General features: G+C 55.5%; 3 protein-coding genes across 3 annotated transcripts; 2 read left to right on the forward strand and 1 right to left on the reverse strand.

The window, feature by feature from the left end:
- The first annotated feature begins 405 nt into the window (after positions 1 to 405).
- LOC146421823 (tonsoku-like protein) lies at positions 406 to 2,196 on the forward strand. Its single transcript, XM_085046999.1, has 5 exons — positions 406 to 433; positions 769 to 944; positions 1,279 to 1,352; positions 1,729 to 1,862; positions 1,961 to 2,196. Exons 2-5 carry the CDS (start codon positions 843 to 845, stop codon positions 2,059 to 2,061), a joined length of 411 nt encoding a protein of 136 aa, XP_084903125.1. The 5' UTR covers positions 406 to 433; positions 769 to 842; the 3' UTR covers positions 2,062 to 2,196.
- A 25-nt stretch (positions 2,197 to 2,221) lies between these two features.
- On the reverse strand, positions 2,222 to 7,118 carry LOC146421824 (vacuolar protein sorting-associated protein 28 homolog). Its single transcript, XM_085046998.1, has 9 exons — positions 6,999 to 7,118; positions 6,550 to 6,578; positions 6,358 to 6,395; positions 5,641 to 5,730; positions 4,954 to 5,059; positions 4,109 to 4,210; positions 3,239 to 3,292; positions 2,579 to 2,670; positions 2,222 to 2,494 (listed from the first exon to the last, which is right to left on the reverse strand). The coding sequence occupies exons 1-9, from the start codon at positions 7,033 to 7,035 to the stop codon at positions 2,377 to 2,379; spliced, it is 666 nt and encodes a 221-aa protein (XP_084903124.1). The 5' UTR covers positions 7,036 to 7,118; the 3' UTR covers positions 2,222 to 2,376.
- A 211-nt stretch (positions 7,119 to 7,329) lies between these two features.
- On the forward strand, positions 7,330 to 12,873 carry LOC146421825 (uncharacterized). Its single transcript, XM_085046997.1, has 6 exons — positions 7,330 to 8,402; positions 8,508 to 8,608; positions 9,669 to 9,767; positions 9,843 to 9,934; positions 11,075 to 11,197; positions 11,668 to 12,873. The coding sequence occupies exons 1-6, from the start codon at positions 7,642 to 7,644 to the stop codon at positions 11,878 to 11,880; spliced, it is 1,389 nt and encodes a 462-aa protein (XP_084903123.1). The 5' UTR covers positions 7,330 to 7,641; the 3' UTR covers positions 11,881 to 12,873.
- The last annotated feature ends 3,190 nt before the right edge of the window (positions 12,874 to 16,063 follow it).

Here is a 16,063-nt window from a genome sequence, read left to right on the forward strand (position 1 = left end):
CTGTCCCCTCACTGTCCCCTCACTGTCCCCTCACTGTCCCCTCTGTCCCTCACTGTCCCCTCTGTCCCTCACTGTCCCCTCACTGTCCCCTCACTGTCCCCTCACTGTCCCCTCTGTCCCTCAGGCGCTGCAGGAGTTGGATTTGAGCCTCAACCCCTTGGGTGACTCTGGTGGTCAAGCCCTGGCTGAGCTCCTCCCGCAGTGTCCAGCATTGGTCACTCTGCACCTCCGGGGCTGCGGCCTCAGCCGGCCCTTCCCCATCCCAGGTGAATCCCGGGAATTTTGGGGAGAATATTGGGAATTTTGGGATTTCTACTGGGAATTCTATTGGGATTTCTATTGGGAGTGTCCAGCACTGGTCACTCTCGTGGTCACTGTTGTGGTCACTCTGCACATCCAGGCTGCAGCTTCAGCCAGCCCTTCCCCATCCCAGGTGAATTCCAGGGAAAAAATCAGGGATTTTGGGAAAAAAGTTGGGAATTTTGGGAAAAATACCAGGAATTCAGGAAGAATATTGGGACTGATGCTGGGAATGATAGTGGGAACGGTCATTCTCATGGTCACTCTCATGGTCACTCTCATGGTCACTCTGCACATCCGGGGCTATGACCTCCCAGGCCTTCCCAATCCCAAGTGAATCCTGGGAATTTTGTGGAAAAGGTCAGGAATTTTGGGAATAAAGTCAGTAATTCTGGGAAAAATACTGGGAGTTTTGGGAGAAATGCCAGGAATTCCGGGAATAACCCCCTGGTGACCCCTTGGGGACAGAGGGGACCTCGCTGCGGACACTGTCCCTGTCCTGCAACCCCCTGGGCTCGGCGCTGGGGCAGCTGCTGCGGACAATGCCGGCCCAGAGCGTCCGGAGCCTGGAGCTGGGATCGGTCAGGGGACACGGGGACAGCGGGAATGGCGTCGGGAGAGACCTCAGCGAGTTCCTGCGGCAGGTCTGGGGACATTGGGGACAGCATTGGGAATGTTGGGGACACTGGAATGTTGGGGACATGGGGACAGGGGTAATGCATTGGGAGAGAGCTCGGCGAGTTCCTGCGGCAGGTCTGGGGACATTGGGAATGCTGGGGACACTGGGGACATCAGGATCTTGGGGTATTGGAGGCATCGGGGGTGTTGGGGACATCATTGGGACATTGGGAATGTTGGGGACATTGGGGATGGGGGGGGCGTTGGGGGACTGGGGACACTCAGGGGCATTTGGGATACTGGGGACACTGGGAACATTCCCGGTGCCATCCTGGTGCCATCGCCGCTGTCCCCTCACAGGACAGGTGTGCCCTGAGTCACCTCTCACTGGCCGGGAACTGCCTTGGGGACAGCGACGTCGAGGAGCTGGCCAGGTCTGGGGACACTGGGGGGTCCTGGGGACATCAGGGGGGTCCTGGTGACATTGTGGGGGTCCTGATGACATCAGGGACATCGGGGTGTCCTGGCACAGGGACCCAAGTCCTTTGTCCCATGGGAATGCTGAGAATGCCTTGGGGACAACAGGAACCATTTGGGGACCTTGGAGCCCCATGGGGACATTGGGACCCCCTGGGGACAATGGGGACACCGTGGGGTCCTGGCAGGGAGATCTGGATCCTTCATCCCATGGGAACACTGGGAACGCCTTGGGGACAATGGGGACACCAGGAACCGGGAATGCTGGGAATGCCCCTGGGGACACCAAGACCCCCTTGGGGACACTGGACCCCCTGGCCATGCTGTCCCCAGGTCCCTGCCCTGCTGTCCCTCCCTGGTGTCCCTGGACCTCTCGGCCAATCCCGGCATCAGCTCCACCTCCCTGTGGATCCTTCTGGAAGCTCTGGAGCAGCGCGGTGCGGGTTTGGAATTCCTCAGCTTGGCAGGTGGGAGTTCGGGAATTGTCACCTCCTGTGACATCATCGGGGTCACCTCCCCTCTCCCCGATCCCAGGAATTCCTGACAATTCCCGGAATTCCCGCAGGATGCTCCGTGGGGCCTCTGGATGAATCCACCTGGAGCTGCAGCACCCGGAAAATCCGGGATCTGCGGCTCTGCCGGCGCCGCCTCTGGAAGAGCCCCTGAGGGAAACGGGATTGGATCCCAAATCCCAGCTGGAGCCGGGATTCCTGTGTTTTTTGGGATTGGGCTCACCCCCTTCATTATCCCAAACTGGTGTGAACTGGTTTGAACTGGGAAGCTCCCAGTTTGATCCAATAAATCCCACTTTGATCCACAACTACAGTGGTTTTTGGGACTGAGTTCATCCTGTTTATTATCCCAAACTTCCAGCACTGGGCTGAGCTGGTCTGAACTGGCCTGAACCGGTCTGAGCTGGGCTGAGCTGGTCTGAACCAGTCCGAACCAGGCTGAACTGGTTTTAACCGGTCTGATCCAGTCTCAGGCGTGCAGGAAGCGGTTGAAGGCGTTGTACGCCGACTCGAGGTCGAAGAGCATCTGCCGCACCTGGGAGTCGTCGAGTTCATCCGAGGCTGACATCCCGCTGAGCGTCTGCAGCCTGGGAATTCCAGAAAATTCCAAGATCACATCCCAGGAAAGTTCGGGATCTGCCCCGGAATTCCGGGTTTTTGGGGTTTCTCACCATTGGTTGACCTTCTGGCGACCCTCGAAGTCGGGGGGCAAAGGACTCATCCGGTTCATGGTCTCCATCAGCTCCCGCAGGTCGGGCTGGATCTGCGGGAAAACGGGAATTCTGGGTGGGATTTGGGAATTCCGGAGCGAAACTGATTGGGGAATTTGGGAATGAGCGACTGGGGAGTGAAACTGGAGAGTTTGGGTGGAAATGGTGGGGGATTTGGGAGTGAAATGGAAAAGGAATTGCGTGGTGGTGGATTGGGAATTCCGGGAATGGGAATTCTGGGAAAGAAACTGGGGAATTTTGGGAATGGAATTGGGGAAATTGGGAGTGAAAATTGGGATTTGGGGAATGGGGGATTTGGTAGTGAAATGAGGTGATAGATTGGGAATTCCAGGATTGGGGAATTTGGGAATGATGTTGGGCAGTGAAATGGAGAATTTGGGAATTTTGGGAATTACAGGAATGACAGTGGGGGATTTGGGAATAAAATTGGGAAATCTGGGAATGGAATCAGGCAGTGGATTGGGAACTCCGGGAATGGGGAATTTGGGATTCTGGGATTGGAATTTTGGGGATGAAATTGGGGGATTTGGGATCCTGGGCATGGGGAATTTGGGAATTCCGGAAATCCAGGAATGCAATCCCAATCCCAGCTCCACCCACCTCGTCCATGGCGCGAATCTCCAGGCGCAGTTTGTCCATCACGGTGATGAAAAGCTGCAGGAATTCCAGCAGAAATTTGGGATCAGCTCTGGCCTCAGCCCAGCCAAATACCCAGAAATCCCAAAAATAAAAAAAAAAAATCCACCAAAAAATAAAATAAGAAAAAAAATCCACAAAAAAACCCAAACCAAAAGTAAAAAAACATCCCCCAAAACAATCCCCCCAAAAAGGGACAAAAAAAAATCAAAAAACTCCTCTAAAAAAGAAAATAAATTCTTCCAAATATCACCAAAAATCCACAAAAAATCTCCAAACGTAAAATAGCCCAAGAAACAAAAAAAAATTTAAAATCTCCCCCAAATACCCCAAATTCCCTAAAAAATAAAAAGTCCTCAAGACAAAAAAATCCCCAGAAATCCCTCAACAATCCCCCCAAAAGCTGCCAAAATCCCCCAAAAATCCCCAAAGAAATCCTCCAAAAAATTGACAAAAATTCAAAAACTGAAATCTACAAGAAATAAAAATATTGCCCAGAAAAACCCAACCAAAAATCAAACTTCCCTCCCAAAAAAAACCTCTCAAAAAATATACCCAAAAATAAAAAAAATTAAAAATCCAAAAACATCCTCGAAAATCTCCCAAAAATAGAAAAAACATTTAAAATTTAAAATAGTTTAAAAATCAAAAGAAAACCCCAAAAAGTTCCCCAAGAATTTTTTTTAAAAATTTAAAAATATAAAAAAATTCTAAAAATAACAAAATCAAAATCTCTGAGAAATAAAAAAACCCCCCAAAAGAAATCCCCCCTCAAAAATCCCACAAAAATCCCACAAAAATTCCAAAATTCCCAGGAAAAGCCAAATTCCATACAGAGACAATGTCAGCAATGCAGCGATTGAGATTCCCTTTGTCGTCCTTGATGGTGATCGGGCGATCCTCGCGGATCCTCTCCATGGCCAGGGGACAGTCCAGCTGGAAAACCCAAAAAAATCCCAAACAAATTCCCATTCCCAGATCCTCTCCATGGCCAGCAGGCAGTCCAGCTGGAAAACCCAAAAAGATCCCAAACAAATCCCCAGATTCCCAATTCCAAGATCCTCTCCATGGCCAGGGGGCAGTCCAGCTGAAAAACCCAAAAAATCCCAAACAAATCCCCAGATTCCCATTCCCAGATCCTCTCCATGGCCAGCAGGCAGTCCAGCTGGAAAACCCCAAAAAGTTCCCCAAAAAATCCCAATTTCATCCCCAAAATCCCATTCCCAGATTCTCTCCATGGCCAGGACACAGTGCAGCTGAAAAACCCCAAAAAATCCAAAAAAAATCCCCAAATTCTCAATTCCCAGATCCTCTCCATGGCCAGCGGGCAGTCCAGCTGAAAAATCCCAAAATTCAAAAAAAAAGTCCCCCAAAAATCCCCAAATTCCCAACCCTGGATCCTCTCCATGGCCAGGGGACAGTCCAGCTGCAAAATTCCCAGAATTCCCAATCCACTGCCTGATTTCAGTCCCAAAAAATTCCCACCGAAATCCCCCAGAAAATTCCCCAAAATCCCCTAAATAATTCCCCCAAAATCTCCACCCTCATCCCAAATTCACCATTGTCATTCCCGGAACCTCCAATCCCAAATTTCTCAATCCACCTCCTGATTTCATTCCCAAATCCCCCAAATTCCCTCCCCAAATCCCCCAAAATTCCCAAAATCCCTCCGTTCCCACCCGGAATTTCCGGCAGAAGTCGTCGATGGAGGAAATTTCGGATCCCTGGACTTGTTTCAGGGCAGCTTTGAACTGCACCAGGAGCCGGGAGCAGGCGGCTGTGTACCTGAAATTCCAGGAGATTTTGGGGATTTTTGGGAATTTTTCATGAATTTGGGAATTGGTTTGGAATTTTTGGGGGAATTTCAGCCCCAAAATTTCCCATCCAGAGAGGTTTTAGCCCAAAAATTCCACACCCAGGGAATGCCAATCCCTCCAAAATTCCAAATCCAGGGGGTTTTATCCCCAAAATTCCAAATCCACAGGGTTTTATCCCCAATCCTGAAATTCCAAATCCAGAAACTTTCATCCCCAAAGTTCCAAATCTGTGGAACTCCCGACCTCAAAAACTCCAAAATTTTGGGGTTCTCCTCCCCAAAAATCCAAATCCATGGAATTTGGGAATTACTTTGGGTTTTGGGGTTTTTTCAGCAGGCTTGAGGGTTTTGGATTTTCTGGGAATTTGGGGATTTTTCAGGAATTTTTCAGGAATTTTTTGGGATGTCACTCACTCGTTTGGGGACACACAGTCCTTGATATAAGCTTTCTCTGGGGCCTGCTGATGATGGATTTTTGGGGTTTTTTCCAGGAATTTTAGGTTTTCCAGGAATTTCATTAATTTTTTGGGAATTTTGGGAGGTCACTCACTCGTTTGGGGACACACAGTCCTTGATGTAAGCTTTCTCCAGCGCCTGCAGCGTCTTCACCACAGCAAACAGCTCAGCCATGTTGTCATACCTGGAGCAGGGAAAACAGGGAAAATGGGATAGAAGCGGGATAATAACAGGATAAAAACGGGATAAAAATGGGATAATAACGGGATAAAAACGGGATAAAAATGGGATAATAATGGGATAAAAATGGGATAAAAATGGGAGAATAGTGGGATAAAAACGGGATAAAAATGGGATAAAAAGAGGATAATAATGGAATAATAACAGGATAAAAATGGGATAATAATAGGATAATAATGAGATAAAAATGGGATAATAATGGGATAAAAATGGGATAATAATGGGATAATAATGGGATGGGCAGGGATGGACAGGAGGGGAACAGGATGGCCACTGGTGGCACTGAGATGGATCAGGATGTCCCAGGAAGGAGCAGGACGGAGAAGGAGATCCCAGGAAAGGTGGGGGAGCACTGATGGAAAAGGGAATTCCATCCCAAAACTTCTCCATCCCAAAATCCCTCCATCCCCATCCCAAAATCCCTCCATCCCCATCCCAAAATCCCGGAATCTCCATCCCAAAATCCCAGAATCTCTATCCCAAAATCCCTCCATCCCCATCCCAAAATCCCAGAATCTCTATCCCAAAATCCCTCCATCCCCATCCCAAATCCCAGAATCTCCGCACTCACTTCTCTCTCTCCCGCGCGTTCTTGTAGAGCTTCACCTCCTGCGGGAAGAGATCAACCGCGGACAGGGAGGGGTTAATCCCGGACATTAAAGGGTTAATCCCGGACCCCGGGGGTCACTCTCGGAGGGTCACTCCCGGAGGGTCACTCCCGGCGGTCACTCACTCCCTCCCGGCGCGGCGATCTCGCACTCACCTCGTACAGCTCCGGTTTGTTCCCGGGCGCTGCAGAGGGGAGAAGGGAAGCGTTAGAGGGGCTGAGAGCACCGGGAATGCAGCCCGGGAGCACCGGGATTATCCCAAAAATCCCATCCCAGCCCGGGAGCACCGGGATTATCCCAAAATCCAACCCAGGAGCACCGGGAATGCAGCCCGGGATGGTCCCCGAATCCCAACCCGGTAACTCCGGGATCATCCCACCCGGTAACTCCGGGATCATCCATCCCCAAATCCCACCGGTAACCCCGGGACCGCCCGGCACTCCCAGCCCGGTAACCCCGGGACCATCCATCCCCAAATCCCACCGGTAACCCCGGGACCGCCCGGCACTCCCAGCCCGGTAATCCCGGGATCATCCATCCCCAAATCCCACCGGTAACCCCGGGACCGCCCGGCACTCCCAGCCCGGATCGCTGAGGCTCTCACCGCCCATGCCGGCCGGGCCCGCGATGCCGTGGAACATCCCCGGCTGGGCCTGGGGGGGTCTGAGCCCCCGTGCCGGTCCGGATCCCGGTGCCGATATCGGTAATAAATCCCGGTAACGATCCCGATCCCGATCTCGCTCTCAATCCCGATCCGATCCCTGCCGCTCCGCAGCCCTTCCGCCTCCTCCCTCACAGACTGCTCTTCCCACAATCCCTTTCGCCCTCGCCTCCCATTGGCTCATCTCCGCCCGCCCCTGTTTACTCGTCGCTGATTGGCTCCGGCACCTGTCAATCAGAGCGGTTGCCATGGCGATGGCTGCTGCGGAGCTGAAAGCGATGTTGCTTCAGCTGGAGAGCGAAGTCCCTCGCGCCACCGTAACTGGGGCGGCAGCGGCGCTCTCTCTGTTTCCGTGCCCTAAGGAAAGCCGCGGCCTAACCGGGGCCGTGCCTGAGACGCCATTCGGCGTTTTCCGTGCTCCCCACTTCCCACAATCCCTTTCGCCCCGTGTCTCTCCATTTTCGGCGGCGCAGCCGCACCCCATTGGCTGATTTCCCTCACACCCTGTTTCCGCAGCGCTGATTGGCTGTTGCCCCCATCCATCCCGCCGTTGCCTAGCAACGCCACCAAAGCGGCAGAGCCCACGATGGCAGCGGCCATGGCGGCGGCGAACAACGAGGCGGCGGCGGCGGCGCTGTCGGAGCTCACGGCGCTGCTCTCCCCGTCCTCTCCCGCCGCTCCCCAAGCGGCCGAGGCCGCGCTGGCTCTGTCGGGCAGCGCGGAGGGCCGGGCGCTGCTGGCGGCACACCCCGCGGCCTTGGCCGCTTTGGCCGCCATGGCCGCCGGAGCCTCGGGCGGGGCCGCCGCCGCCTTGGCCGCTCTGGTGAACGCGTCCGCCGAGCCCGCGGCGCTGGAGCCTCTGCTGGCCGCGCTGCCCGCGCTGCTGCCGCTGCTGCCGAGCTCCGGCGCCGTCTGCGGGGTGGCGGCCAACCTGAGCCGGGATCCCCGCGCGGCGCCGCGGCTGCTGCGGGCCTTGGGCGGCGGGGCGGCGGCGCGGGGCTCCGGGAAAGAGGCAACGGGCTCCGGGAAAGAGGAGCCGCGGGGCTCCGGGAAAGAGGCAACGGGCTCCGGGAAAGAGGAGCCGCTGGGCTCCGGGAAAGAGGCAACGGGCTCCGGGAAAGAGGAGCCGCGGGGCTCTGGGAAAGAGGAGCCGCTGAGCTCCGGGGCTGAGCCGCTGGGCTCCGGGGCTGAGGAGGCGCGGGGCTCCGGGAAAGAGGCGCTGGGCTCCGGGACCGAGCTGCTGCTGCGGGCGCTGAACGCCGCCAGCCCGCCGGCCGAGCTCGGAGCGCTGCTCTGCAACCTCAGCCAGGCGCCCGAGGGCCGCCGAGCGCTGCTGGATCGCCGCCGGTGAGGAACGATCGGCGGGAATGAGCGGGGATAAGAGGGGATAAAAGGGGAATAAAAGGGAATAAAAGGGGAATAAAGAGAACAAGAGTGACGCAGTGCCCCCAGGCCGGCCATGCTGTCGCTGCTCGCCCTGCTGCGCAGAGCTGAGTCAGCCGAGCTGCGGAGAGGAGTCGTGGGAGCTCTGCGGAACTGCTGCTTCGAGCACGGTAAATGTGGGAAATTGGGAATGTGGGAATGGGATTGGGAATATGGGAATGGGAATAGGGATGGGATTGGGAATCTGGGAATGTGGAAATGAGAATGGGAATGTGGGAATGGGAATAAGATTGGGAATGTGGGAATGGGAATAAGATTGGGAATGTGGGAATGGGAATAAGATTGGGAATATGGGAATGGGAATAGGGATGGGATTGGGAATCTGGGAATGTGGAAATGAGAATGGGAATGTGGGAATGGTAATGTGGGAATAGGATTGGGAATGTGGGAATGGGAATGGCGGAACTGCTGCTTCGAGCACGGTAAATGTGGGAAATTGGGATTGGGAATGTGGGAATGGGAATGTGGGAATAGGGATGGGAATGTGGGAATGGGATTGGGGATGTGGGATTGGGAATGTAGGAATGGGAATGGCAGAACTGCTGCTTCAAGCACGGTAAAGTCCAGGAATGGGGAAATGTGGGAATGGGAATGAGAAAAGGGGAAGGGAAGGGAGAACTTCCTAGGGAATGTGGGGTTGGGAATGTGGGAATAGGGATGGGAGGGAGAAAGGAGGGAAGGTGAGGGACGAAAGGGAAGGGAAAGAGAAGGAAGGGATAAGGGAAGGGAAAGGAAAATAGATGGAAAGGGAAGGGAGAGGAAATAAGAACTTCTCAGGAGCAGCCGAGGGAGCTGGGAGGGAAAATCTTGGAGAAAACTGGGATTGAAGGGATCCAGGAGGAGTTTGGGATCTGCTGCCAGGGAATGAGGGCGGGGAAAAGAGGGAACAGCCTCACGCTGGGATTTTCGGGAACATTCCCCCTGGAAGGAGCTGGGATGGATGGAAAACAGGGATTTGTGGCCTCGGGAAGCAGGGCAGGAATTCAGGCTGAGGATTCCCGGGAGAAACGGGGAAAAGGAGCTGCTGGAATTTCTCAGGCTGGGAAATGCTCCCCCGAAAGCAGGGCTGGGCAGAATCCCCCATTCCCCGGGAATTCCCCCATTCCCAGTTAAACTGGGAGGCACTGGGATTTTCCTGGGATGAGATTCCTGATCCTCTGGAATCCCCAGAGCACCACGAGTGGCTCCTGGGCGAGGAGGTGGACGTTCTGCCCTTCCTGCTGCTGCCGCTCGCCGGCCCCGAGGAGCTCCCCGAGGAGGAGATGGAGCGTGAGTGGGAATTCCGGGATTTGGGACTCGCAAAAATCCCCGGGATTCCTTCCCGAGGTGTTCTCCCCGTTGCAGAGCTGCCAGTGGAGCTGCAGTACCTTCCCCCCGAGCACCGGCGGGAGGAGCAGCCGGAGATCAGGAGGATGCTGCTGGAAACGCTGCTGCTGGTGGGGAATTTGGGGGAAATCTGCGGGAAAAGGGGTTGGGAATCTGGGAATGTGTGGGGTGGGATCCAGAGGAGTGGAAGGGTTGGGATTGGGAGGGTTCAGGGAGGAATTTTGGGGTTCCCTCTGGATTTGGGGCTTCTGTGAGGAATTTCTGGGGGTTTCCTTGAGGAATTTTGGGGTTTTTTAGAGGGATTTTGGGGTTTCATGAGGAATTTTGGGGTTCTTTCGGGAATTTTGGGGCTTCCATGGGGAATTTTGGGGGTGTTCTGTGCATATTTCTGGGGTTCATTGAGTAATTCTGGTGTTCATTTGGGAATTTTGGGATTCAGTGAGGAATTTTGGGGTTTCATGTGGATTTTAGGAGCATTCAGTGAAGATTTGGGGTTTTCATGAGGGTTTTTGGGGTTCATTGAGAAATTTTGGAGTTCATTTGGGAATTTTTCAGATTCAGTAAGTAATTTTGGGATTCAGTGAGGAACTTTGTGATTCATGTGGGAATTTTGGGGTTCAATGAGGAGTTTTGGGGTTCATTTGGGAATTTTGGGGTTCAATGAGGAGTTTTGGGGTTCATTTGGGAATTTTGGGATTCAGTGAGGAACTTTGGGATTCAATGCGAAATTTTGGGGTTCATTTGGGAATTTTGGGGTTTATTTGGGAATTTTGGGGTTCATTTGGGAATTTTGGAGTTTATTTGTGAATTTTTCAGATTCAATCAGGAATTTTGAGATTCAGTGAGGAACTTTGGGGTTCATTTGGGAATTTTGGGGTTCAATGAGGAGGTTTTGAGGTTCATTTGGGAGGTTTGGGGTTCCATGAGGAGTTTTGGGGTTCAATGAGGAGTTTTTGGGATTCATTTGGGAATTTTGGGATTCAATGAGGAGTTTTTGGGATTCCTTTGGGAATTTTTCAGATTCAGTAAGGAACTTTGGGATTCAATGTGGAGTTTTGGGGTTCATTTGGGAATTTTGGGGTTCCATGAGGGTTTTTGGGGTTAATTTGGGGTTCCACGAGGACTTTCGGGTGGTTCAGTGATGACTTCCCGGGTCTGACACCCGCGGGAGCTCTGTGATGACCCCAACCCTGGAGTTGGGAATTCCCAACTTCTCCCGGTGTTCCCGCCTTTCCCGGCGTTCCCGGCAGCTGGCGGCCACGCGGCACGGCCGGCTGCTCCTGCGTTCCCGAGGATCCTACCTGGTGCTGCGCGAGCTGCACGGCTGGGAGGAGAACCGCGAGGTGCTCAGCGCCTGCCGGAACCTCATCCAGGTGAGACACGGGAATTGGGATTGGGGGGAAATCCTGGGAATTCAGGTTTGGGGACAGATCCCGGGAGAACCCCGCGGTGCTCAGCTCCTGCCGGAACCTCATCCAGGTGAGCGACGGGAATTGGGATCGGGGGGAGATCCCGGGAATTTGGGATCGGGGACAAATCCTGGGAATTGGTGATCGGGGACAAATCCCGGGAATTTAGGGGCACAATCCTGGAATTCTGGGGTGTGATCCTGGAATTTTGGGGTGCAACCTCAGAGTTTTGGGGTGCAATCCTGGAATTCTGGAGCGTGATCCCAGGATTCTGGTGCACTATCCCAGGATTTTGGGGTGCAATCCTGGAATTCTGGGGTGTGACCCTGGGATTTTGGGGTGAGTCTCAGAACTGTGGGATGTGACCCCAGGATTTTGGGGTGCAATCCCAGGATTCTGGTGCACAATCCCAGGATTTCGGGGTGTCCCTGCAGGTGCTGATCGGGGACGAACCCGAGGCAGGCATGGAGAACCTCCTGGAGGTGACAATTCCCGAGGATGTGGAGCAGCGACTGCAGGACATGGACAGGGAGGAGCAGCAGGAGTGGAGGGAGGAGCAGGAAAAGGAGCAGGAAAAGGAACGGGAAAAGGAACAGGAACACCAGGAAAAGGAACAGGAAGGACAAGGGGAGGAGGTGTCAAGGTGACACCAAAGGGCACCAGGAGGCGCCATGGGGACAGTGGGGTGACCCCAAGGAGCACCAGGGTGACAATGGGGTGACCCCAACAGGTTGTTGTTAGAGACTGAAATAGTTCATGCCTCAAACATTGATACAAAGTTTTGCTCATTATAACAAAAAGTGTATAAAGAAACTACAACCAAAGAAGTTTCCCTGAAGATACCTGACTGGGACTTCGGACTAAAATTAGATAAAAGGAAACCCATTGTTCAGTCATCTCAGGCTGAGGGAAAGAAATGCATCCACAAAGGCCAAAGCCACCAGCTGTGCTTAGAATCATCCCTGGCTGAGTTTGGGGTGGAGTAGAGCACAGCTTACAGAAGCCAGGTTTGCACAGACTTTCTCTCCAGCTGAGGGGGGAAGGAGGAGGTTTGGGGTGTTTGGGGTGCATGGCTGAGTTTGGGGTGGGGCAGAGCACAGCCCACAGAAGCCAGATTTGCACAAACTTCCCCCCAGCCAATAGGGGAGGAGGAGGTTTGGGGTGTGGGGTGTAACCTCTGGTCAGAGCCAACAAACACACATCCTCCGTTACACAAACTGCCCAGCTGTGGAACCCCCAACCCCACAGACCACATCCACGGGACTTTCACATGAGAGGCAGTTGAGGGGGAGTCACAATCCATCAAAGACATCCCAAAGGCTAGGCCTTGCACCACAGGAGTGCTGGTGAAGTGACAAACCCGGAGTCTGCTGCAAGGGACTGTCCCCTGCCCCGGGGAAACATGCCTGGACATTGCCCCTGGCCTGAGGGATATTGACCCATGGGACCCTGTGATTTCCCATGAGGAGCATCACCACCGAGACCAGCTGGAGACGATCAACACAACATCGCTGGGATGGTGATATTTTCTTTATTCTGTCTCTGTTCCTCCCCTCCTGTCCCCCACACCTCTTTTTCTACTTCTTTTCTCTCTCTCTGTCATATTTTCTATCAAATAAAACCCATACTATTGACTGGCATATGGTCTCGTTTGCACCTTAATTAGGGCAGAGCTATTTCCAAAGAACTTTAATAATCAGATCATAACAACCCCCAGGGACTCCTGGTCACTGTGGGAAACCCCTGTGGCCAGAGAGAGACCCCTCCCCATTCTGGTCACTATGGGACACTCCGGGGGTCACCACAGCGCCACCCAGCTGCGTTCCTGTCACGCTGTGTGGCCACTGCCACCCCCGGAGACAGCGCTGCAGCCCCCCTGGGCCACCGGGTCACCGCATGGGGTGGTGGCCACCAAGCTGCTGCCGCAGGTTGCCCGGGGATGTCACCTGGCCGGTTCTCGCGGTGGCCCCGGGGAGGAGAGATGGCACAGGCATGGCCACACCTCTGTCACCGCGGTGGCACCCGTGGGACCCCCTGTGCCTCGTGCCCCCCTCACCTGCCCAGGTGTCCCCACCCTGGGGGGTGGCACGGCCGGGGATGTCCCCGAGCTGTCCCTGTCCCCTTCCCCCTCCATTTCCTTGCCCTCCACGGGGGGGGAGAAGGGTCCATGTCCCCTCACCCCCGAACCTGGGTCCGTGTCATCTCCTGTCACTTCCTGTCACCCTCTGCCACCTCCTGCGCCCCCCAGCTCGCAGCCGACCCTGGCGAGACCCCACCTGGGGCAGGGGTGACGCAGAAGGTGACAGGGGAGGTGACAACGCCCTCCCCCTCCCCGGGACCCCGCGGTGACCTCGGTGACGCCGCCCGGCCCCGTTGTCGCCTCGCGGCCAAAACTAAAAGGAAAAGCCGCGCGCGCCCCAGTGAGGCCGTGACCCCCCGACTGGGCAGACTGGGCAGACTGGGCGGGGGACAGAGGGGCGCAGGGCCGGCGGTGGCACCTCCCCCGCGTCCCCCAGTGCTGTCTCCGGTGCTGTCCCAGGGTCACCTGTGCCGGAACACCTGGGGAAGGGGAGGGGGATAGGGAGGGGCGGGACAGGGACAGGGACAGGTACGGGACAGGTGCAGGGACAGGGACAGCGGCCGGGACAGGTGTCATGCCAGGATCATGCCAGGTGCTGTGCCAGGCTCCATGTCAAGGTCTGTCTTGGGTCCTGTGCCAGGTGCTGGGGTCCATGCTGAGTCCCATGCCAGGTGTCCTGCCAGGTGCCACCCTGAGTGCCAGGAGCTGTGCCAGGATCATGCCAGGACCACGACAGGATCATGCCAGGCGCTGTGCCAGGATCACACCAGGTGCAGTGCCACCTGTTCTGCCAGGTGCTGTGTCACTCGCCCACCCCCAGGTCACCCTCCAGTGGAGCAGAAGTACCCCAGGTCAAACCTGGGGGTTGAGCCAGAAACGGATCAATGAGCGAACCCAAATAAATCCAATAATAATGATCAATGTAATTGTCATTATTGTCATCGTTGTCATCATTATCATTGTTATTGTCATCATTGTTATCATCGTCATTGTAAATAAACATCAAAGACGAACCCCAAGAGAACCAGGAGGAGCCCACTGGACCCCAAATTGCCACTCCTGGGCTCTTGGTTGCTGCAGCTGCTCCATGTCCCACCTCCCCGAGGTTCCTTCATGTCCCATCCCACCATCCCTCCCTGTCCCACCTTCCAACATTCCTTTGTGTCCCAACCTCCCTGTGCCCCAACATTCCTCAGTGTCCCATCCCACCACCCCTCCACCCTCTGTCCCTCCATGTTCTCCACATCCCAACATCTCCTCTGTGTCCAGGGAGGTCACAGGTGGCCAGGTGTCCAGGGAGACACACAGGTGTCCAGAGGGTTCCAGGTGGAAAAAGAAAGGTGTCCAGTGGGGTCACAGGTGTCCTGGGGAGATCCAAGTGTCCAGGGGGGTCCCAGGGGGTCCCAGGGGGGTCCCAGGTGTCCAGGGGGGATCCAGGGGTCTGGCAGGGGACACACATGACCGGGGTGGGGGGGTGGTGTCCCAGGTGCCTAGGGAGGGACTCAGGTGTCCAGGGGGCCCCAGGGGTGTCCAGGGGGGTCCTTGGGGGTTCCCAGGTGTCTGGGGACATCCCAAAGTGTCCAGAGGGGTCCCAGGTGTCCAGGGTGGCACACAGGAGTCCAGTGGGGTGCCTGGGGTGTCCCAGGTGTCCAGAGGGGTCCCACGTGTCCGGGTGTCCCAGGGTGTCCTAGGAGTCCAGGGAGAGGGGACACAGAAGTCCAGGGAGAAACTAAGGTCCCCAGGGGGGTCCAGGTGTCCGTGGGTGTCCCCGGGGTGTCCCAGGTGTCCGTGAGGTTCCCAGGCACCCCCTGTGTCCCCATGGGGTGGGGGGACTCTCTGTGGGGCTCAGCCCACTCTGTGGGGCCTGAAGCAGAGGTGACCCCCCCTGTCCCCCCTCCCGCAGGAATCTGTCACCTCGCGGGGACACTTTGTCACCGCGGCCATGACAAAGTGGAGCCGTGTCCGGGGACAGCTGCCAGACCCCTCCGGCCCCACAGCGGCCCCACAGCACCACGAGAGGGGCGAGATAACGACCCCCGTCCATGTCCCGATATAGTAGTGACAGGGACGGGCTGTCACCACCCCGCGGTGTGGGGACATTGGCCAGGGTTCCCCTGTCCCTGCCCCAGACAATCCCCTAAATAACGGACCCCCTGTCCCTGCCCCATAGAATCCCCTAATAAGGGACCACCCCATCCCATAGAAACCCCTAAATGAGGGACCCCCTGTCCCATAGAATCCCCTGATAAGGGACACCCCCACCCTGTCCCACAGACATGCCCTAAATGGGATACCTCTGCCCCACAGACACCCCAAATGGGATCCCGCTGTCCCTGCCCTACAGAGCTCCTTAAATAAGGAAACCCCCCTGCCCCATAGAAAACCCCAAATAAGGGACCCTGCTACCCCTGCCCCATAGAAACCCCTAAAAGAGTGCCACCCCGTCCCTGCCCCATAGAATCCCCTAAATAAGGGACCCTCCTATCCCTGCCCCACAGAAAACCCACAAATAAGGGACACCCCCATCTCTGCCCCACAGGCACCCTCAAACTGGACCCACCTGTCCCTGCCCCATGGAGAGCCCTACACGGGACGCCCCGGCTCTGCCCCCTAGAAACTCCCGCAAATGGGACCCCCGCAGACCCCCAGGGTGCCCCACCCTTGCTCTGCCCCCCAGCTCGCTCTATGGGGTGAACATGGGGGGGCTCAGAGCCCTCAGCCCCACAGAAACACCTTGGAGGGGGAGGGGT

Source organism: Lichenostomus cassidix, unplaced genomic scaffold (assembly GCF_008360975.1).
Source record: "Lichenostomus cassidix isolate B80296 unplaced genomic scaffold, HeHo_3.0 HiC_scaffold_772, whole genome shotgun sequence".
Lineage (NCBI taxonomy): Eukaryota > Metazoa > Chordata > Aves > Passeriformes > Meliphagidae > Lichenostomus > Lichenostomus cassidix.